The 7,245-nt window shown below is 32.7% G+C and overlaps 2 protein-coding genes across 2 annotated transcripts; both read left to right on the top strand.

Annotated features, from left to right (window-relative positions):
* Nucleotides 1–912: 912 nt before the first annotated feature.
* On the top strand, nucleotides 913–1,763 carry LOC110909863 (non-specific lipid-transfer protein Lac s 1). Its single transcript, XM_022154604.2, has 2 exons — nucleotides 913–1,285; nucleotides 1,537–1,763. The coding sequence occupies exons 1-2, from the start codon at nucleotides 945–947 to the stop codon at nucleotides 1,544–1,546; spliced, it is 351 nt and encodes a 116-aa protein (XP_022010296.1). The 5' UTR covers nucleotides 913–944; the 3' UTR covers nucleotides 1,547–1,763.
* Nucleotides 1,764–3,323: 1,560 nt separating this feature from the next.
* On the top strand, nucleotides 3,324–4,457 carry LOC110909860 (non-specific lipid-transfer protein 1). Its single transcript, XM_022154602.2, has 2 exons — nucleotides 3,324–3,714; nucleotides 4,259–4,457. Exons 1-2 carry the CDS (start codon nucleotides 3,383–3,385, stop codon nucleotides 4,266–4,268), a joined length of 342 nt encoding a protein of 113 aa, XP_022010294.1. The 5' UTR covers nucleotides 3,324–3,382; the 3' UTR covers nucleotides 4,269–4,457.
* The last annotated feature ends 2,788 nt before the right edge of the window (nucleotides 4,458–7,245 follow it).

Genomic DNA, 7,245 nt, shown 5'->3' on the forward strand with positions numbered 1-7,245 from the left:
GTGCATCTATTATTCATTTAACTCGATATCAATTTTACTGTAACTTGTTCATAGTTAGTAAATCCATTGATGATTTGTTAAACTAATTTGTAACCTGATTAAAAACCATATGCAACTCGTCAGCCAGTTTACCAATGGAAAGGTCTTGAGTTCAAGTCCCATAGATGATAGGATTATAAGAAATTTGCGGTTGAAAAAAAAAACTTGTCAACCAGTTTTGACTTGTCAACCCGTTGGTTTGTTTACATAAACATGTTGCATGGTTCTATGTGTGCCAAATTTAGGTTGCAATATTAAATTGTTATGGATATATAAAAAATCTATATTATATAAACAATTAACATGATTTTTTATTATAGCTCATATCTCTTTCTTTCTTTAATAATAGCATGTACACTTGTTAGAAACTTTGATTTGTTAATTCATCCCCAAGATTTGTGATGACATTAAGGCGACAAGTTTCCTTTGTATCCGTAATAAAGATCTACCATGAAATCTTTATTTTGGTGCCAATAGTATAACTTCTCTTTTTGATAATGTAATTGTTTTGGTTTTCCAGCTTCTCGCTAGTAGCCTTGTTCTAATGAATTTTGCAAATCGGAAAAAATGTAAAATATTGGCTTAATTAATTAACTTGTAACCACAAACATACACTAGTCAAGTTGGATGGGCTATTTAGGCAAATTTTATTGTTACTGCACAAATAAGAAATGGGAGTCCACAAAATTATTAATAATTTGGCATGTTACTTTAATAAATGATTTCAAAGTTAAAAAAACTAAATACTTTTATTAATACATTAAATAAACAAGACAACTATCTCACGTGCTAACTCCTCTTTAGACACATGCATAGGCGTCTCTATAAATATAGAGTATCCTCCATAATGTTTTCTCAAATCATAACCAAACACATAACAAAAAAAAAACACGAGTTGTTATACAATGGCAAGGATGATGATGAAAGCTCTATGTATTATGGTGGCTTTCATGGTGGTGGTTGCCCCCTATGCGGAGGCTCTGTCTTGTAGTGATGTGGTTAGCAAGTTGAGTCCATGCATAAACTACTTGCAAAATGGTGGTTCAGTGCCCACTGCTTGTTGCAATGGCGTTAAGGGACTGAATGCGGCTGCAAAATCAACAGCAGATAAGAAGACGGCCTGCGGTTGCATGAAGAATGCTTATCACTCTATGTCTGGCATCAAAGCCGACATCGCCTTAGGCCTTCCCAAAAAGTGCGGCGTAAACATTCCTTACAAGATCAGCATGAGCACTAACTGCAACAAGTATAATAAATTCACACACTTTATCTTATTGTCGAATGTTTAAGTATGAACCTCATAATAATAACTTCTTAAACTTATAGATACATATTTCGTTCTTTTACTTTTTTGGTATGTACATTATGAGGAAAAAGAACACATGTCTAAGTGATAAAGAATTCACTTTATTTGTATTGCATTACTGTGTTAACAAAAATATAACAAATCATATTGTTTATTTAAAATCTATTGATGTTACTTTCTGTGGTTTGCAGCATAAAATGAGCCCTATGTTGAACGGATGAAGATGCAAATCTGGTGTTGGGAGAGTTAAAAGCCATCAAATAATTAAGTAATGCTAAAATAAAAATGAAAACAAACCTTGTTTTCATTTTTAAAGGGTTAAAAGTTTGTATGTTCATTTGATTTTCATTGTCTTTCAATAACATATAATGTTTTTTTTTTGTTATATTACGATATAATAAAATTTTGGTTTATCTCAGCTCCTACGTTCCTTTTGTCTCTTGATACGTACACATATCGATAAAAATTTGGACCAATGGACCAACTAGCGTTGGTGTGTACCTATTACGATAAAAAATCTTAGAAGGTTATATCCATTTTAACTTTTAAGTTTGATAAAATGTCATCCGGATAGTAATAAGCTAGTCTCAGCTAGAGCTTACCCGATAATTGTAGCCGGGACTAATGTTGGTGGTTCATACAAAATTTTCTTGAATAACACAAGAATCTGCTACTATAAAAAAGTTGTTCAACACAACATTTTAATCATGTAACACGATATAGAGACTTGTGTTTATTTACAGAGAATAACACTACAAAATAAAGGGCCTTTAGCTATATATGTACAAAATCATTGGTGATCCTTAGATGAATGCTGGTGGTTGAAAGGGGTGTGGATAAAGAATTCTCTAACTGATCACCAAATGAATTACGTATCTTGGGAATACTGGTGGAAGCAACACCCGCGAAATACTAACGTGAGATATGGTCGAGCAGTTGTTGTAATATCCAGGGTCGTCTCCGAAAATCACAAAAAAAAATGGCCCGGTGCGAGATAAAAAATTTGGACTCTATTCGCAAATCTTCATATAATATAAACTAATTAATCATTCAATCGAATATATAAATACTAAAAACCCATAATACAACACAACGATAATTGTTATGAAATAGATAAAACAAATTAACAAAAATTGTGTAGTAAAAATGATCGAAGTATCGAACTTACTTACTAAGCGAACATTGTGGTTCTTCTAGCGTTTTTTGAAATATGTTTTTTTGTTAACATGTGCTTGTTAAACTGTTTTACTAAGGCATGCCAATTTCAATTGGGTTTATTCATTTCTTGTGCACACACTAGTTCCATAAACACAGGCCCATTTCAATTGATCTTAAACAGGCCCAGGCCCTGTAACATTTAAACACAAGCTTAGTAAAAAAAATTATAAAAACATATAGAAATTTTTTTGGGCCCTAAATTGGTTTGGGCCCTGAGCGGTGGCCCACCCGGCACTTTTGTGATATCAACGATATTCTACTGACGAATGATGTTCAACCAATGGGTTAACGTCGATTGGCTACTTTAGTGATATCTTTTTGTATCTTATCAAAAATAAAATATACAACCAATTTCTTATTGTAAATTAGACATTTCAAAGAAATACACGTACAGAAAATAAATAAATAAATAAATAAAAACCGTATCAAAAGAGAGTGTTCATTTCAATCAAATTTGTAATAGATACACAAAATATGTACAATAAATACTAAATTATCAAGACAATTTTCGGGAGCATGAAGGTCCTACTCCTAGACTCGGGGCTCAAATATGCCAAAATCTACTTATAACATAAATATTTATAAGTTGACACACTACTTTATTTAACGATTTTAAAGTAACAAAAGTTACACACGTTTGTTGATACATCAAATAATCAGACAACGACGTATAACATGCGAACTCCTCTATGGAATATGACCATTAACACTCATATACAAATGCACATGTATAAGCCACTCTATAAATAGATGGTATCCTCTATAGCATTTCCTCACATCAAAAACAAACACATAAGAAACCACACTAGTTGTTTTACAATGATGATGAAAGTTCTATGTATCATGATTATTTGCATGGTGGTCGTCGCCCCCCATGCGGCAACGCTTACCTGTGGTGATGTGAATAGCAAGTTGATACCATGCCTAAACTACTTGAAGCATGGTGGTAAGGTGCCCGTTCCATGTTGCAAAGGTGTTAAGGGACTTAATGCCGCCGCGAAAACAACCGCTGAAAAGAAGACCGCCTGTAGTTGCATGAAGAAGGCTTATAAACGTTTATCTGGTATTAAAGAAGACAACGCTGTTGCCCTTCCGAAAAAGTGTGGTGTAAGCATCCCTTACAAGATCAGCCCCCACACTGACTGCAACAAGTATGTCAAATTTTTTTTACACTATTGTGCATTTTTAAGCTTAAACACATAACAATAATAACTTGTTAATATTTGGATATACATTTGTGATTTGTTCTTAACTTTTTTAATTTCACTGTTGTCTTTTTGAGGATTCATATTATCCGGTTTAAATATTTTATTTATTTTAAAAAGGGATCAATAAAAGACTTGAAAGTTAACTAAGGGGCAGTTTTGCAACTTTTGAATGATTAACGGTTGAATCAGTAAGAGGACTGAACCAGTAAGTGCTAAACCATTAAGAGATCTGAACTATTAAGAGCCAATATAATGCTTAACCGTTTAGACAGATGTCTGACGAATTCAGATTAGAAGTCTTAACAATTCAGACTCAGTATAATGATTAACCATTTAGAATCAAATGTCTGAACCATTTGGACATTTGCGAAACAAATATTCTAAACCATTAAGTAAGTACTGAATTAGTAAGAGTTCTGAATCATTAAAAGTAATAACGTGATGTTTTTTTTTCTATTGATGCTACTTTTTGTGTTGATTTTTGTAGGATAAAGTGAGCCCATGTTGAACGGATGAAGATGGAAATTGAGAGTGGGAGAGTAAAAACCTTTGACTAAGTAATGCTAGAATAAAATGAAAACCTTATTTTATTATTAAAGGGATACACGTTTGTATGTTCCTTTGCGTTCTATTGTCTTTTGATTATATATAGTGGGTTTTTTGTTGTATTATGCTATAATTTGGTTTCTCCTCATTCTCTTAAATCTTAATATATATATCTTATCGTTCGGATCAATGTTGGTGCCTCTTAATCCCTTATAAAATTTTCTTGAGTTACAAAGAACCTACAAAAGTATCGACGTATCAATATTGTTGATGCCTCTTATGAAATTTCCTTGAGTTACAAAGAACCTACAACTTTAAAAAATACATAGACTTGACATTTATCGTCAGGATCAATGTTTCAACCTCTTATGAAATATTCGTGTGTTACAAATAACCTACAACTATAACAAAATGCACGGACGTAACATTTTATCGTTAGGATCAATATAGTTGGTGTCTCTTGTGAAATTTTCTTGAGTCACAAAGAACATGCAACAATAACAAAACACATCGTTTTAACATTTTATCATGTTGATCAATGGTGCGCCTCTTATGAAACTAATTTCTTGAGTTACAAAGAACCTACGACCATACAAAATGCATCGACTCACAACACTCCACCCTAAAACGCATCGACTTAACATTTCAAGTGTAATAATACCAAATGGCTTATTGCAAAAACTGACTTCAAATGTAATTTTAAGGAAGCTAAGTTTAAAATAATTGGAATCGATATTATATAGGCGGATTGTTTAACCTCACCCATCTAACTGATTTCAAATATAATTTTAGGAAAGCTAAGTTTAAAATATTATTGGAATCGTTAAATGTTAAGATAAATGCATCAAAACAACTAGAATTCGTTGATTTTATTCTTAGGCCTTGGGGTGTAACTTAACACATGAGGTGTTAAATGTGACATGTCATGTTAACTAGTCTTGCATATCATTCCCTTCTTGTGTTAATGGGTGTTAAAGGGATTCCTTGTTAACATGTTAATGGAATGTTAAAAAATTGAATTAATTTTCTTTCCCTTTTTAAACAAAAAACCACAAAAAAAAAAAAATCAAGTTAGGTGGGGTTAATGGGAGTAGACCATTTCCTTAAGCTGAAGTGAAGTGAAATGAGGAAAAACGGATGATGTAACATCTGGGTGGAGTTAAGTAGTGTTAAATTATACCCTAGGGCCTTAGAAATATAAATACCCATGGTATGGGATGAATATGGTAATTCAAGTCTTAAACGTAATTATCATATTTGGTATCATAATTGTCAGATGCCCATTACTCAATATCCCTCACTCCGTCAGGTTCAAGGATATACCAAATTATAACCTTATTGGTTAAAATTTACTCATTACATGAAACTCTTCTAAAAAATGTTTATGAAATATTGAACGCTCAACTATACTTCTATAAAATAGTTTTAAGTTTTCATGAAATTCAACATACAATTTATTATATATTTATATAATCATATAATATATTAATATATTCAGGTAAATGGGTTTGGCTAATCGATCGGCTATTACCTAAGCTCATACCTTTCGTAAACCCCCAAAAAAATTAAAATTGAACTCATATATATGCTCAGATACCTGTCTCATTACTTGTTTCGGGTTTTCCCGTAGTCTTCATGTTTTTGCATCCCTATTTGTTCTAGACGCACTATAACTATTTCTTGCAATATAGAACATTGCTAGTGTCTCGATACTTTGCTAAATTTGTATATAGTTTTTTTTGGTTAAAACACATTTGAAGTATCATACCAAACAAATTTTGATGAGAAAGACTCATAGCATCAACATCTAGTGTCAATAATGCAATGTAGATCTCAGAATCAAAGTCACTATGACTTGCGAAGTAGAAATCTAACCGTTTAACTCATTTGAAACCTCTAGTTAGTTGAGGACTTCTTTAGCTCATTCACAACCTGATAACAAATTGTACACAACTAGTCGCCCATTTTGACATGCCAACCCTTGTGATCTATTCTAAATTTCTAATAAACGGGTTGTGCATGGCTTTAAGCGTGTGTAAGTTAGAACAAAGGATTTGATAAGAATAAACGTAAACTATATATGACCAACAATAAACATTTTTACTTGAGAGTGGTTGTCCGGATCAATGTTAATTGGTGTCTTTTGCGAAATTTTATCGATTAACACAAGAACCTATAACGCATCAATACAATTTATGCAACACGATATAGATGACTCATGATTATTTACACATAATAATACTAAGATGTAAAAGGCCTTTAGCTACGTACAGATTCGTTAATGGTCCCTCGATGAATGTTGAATTTGTCGCTGAAGAAGGTCGGGGGTGAATAGGGACGTGGACAAATTGGTCACCGAAGGAATTACCATGGGATTATTAACCGAAGCATCAACGACAAATTATTGACGAAGATATGATCGAGCAACTCGTATTATCAACGATCAAAGCGATGAAACAAGAAGTGACACATCAATGAAGGGTATTCTACTGACGGGTCGATGAATCTACAAAGGATGTTTGATCAACCAGTAGGTCAACGTCGGCTACCTCCTCTAAAGATATCTTTTTTTATCTTGAACAAGTCAAATAAGAAAATTCATCTATTCTTTTTTTTTTTTTACAAATTAGACATTTCAAATAAATACAAGCATTGTAAAACTGTCGTAGAGTGTTCATTGCACTCAAATTTTTTGAAGTATACACAAAATATGTACAAGCATTAATAACGAGATCGTGGTGTAACGAACTTGTAATTTGGTGTTGAAGCGAATTGTCTAACTTGCCCTTGGGTGCGGAAAAAGAGAATGCCACGCGTCATGATCTCCTGCTCACATACGCAACTCACGATAAACGCTATTGTATTTTACTCTCTCTCTCTCTCTCTTTATATATATATACATATATGTGTGTGTATTGTATAGTTGTT

This window comes from Helianthus annuus, chromosome 15 (assembly GCF_002127325.2).
Source record: "Helianthus annuus cultivar XRQ/B chromosome 15, HanXRQr2.0-SUNRISE, whole genome shotgun sequence".
NCBI classification, from domain to species: Eukaryota; Viridiplantae; Streptophyta; class Magnoliopsida; order Asterales; family Asteraceae; genus Helianthus; species Helianthus annuus.

Excerpts from the sequence above, each read along its gene's own strand:
- LOC110909860 (XM_022154602.2), top strand. The coding sequence starts at position 3,383 with ATGATGATGAAAGTTCTATGTATCATGATTATTTGCATGGTGGTCGTC.
- LOC110909863 (XM_022154604.2), top strand. The coding sequence starts at position 945 with ATGGCAAGGATGATGATGAAAGCTCTATGTATTATGGTGGCTTTCATG.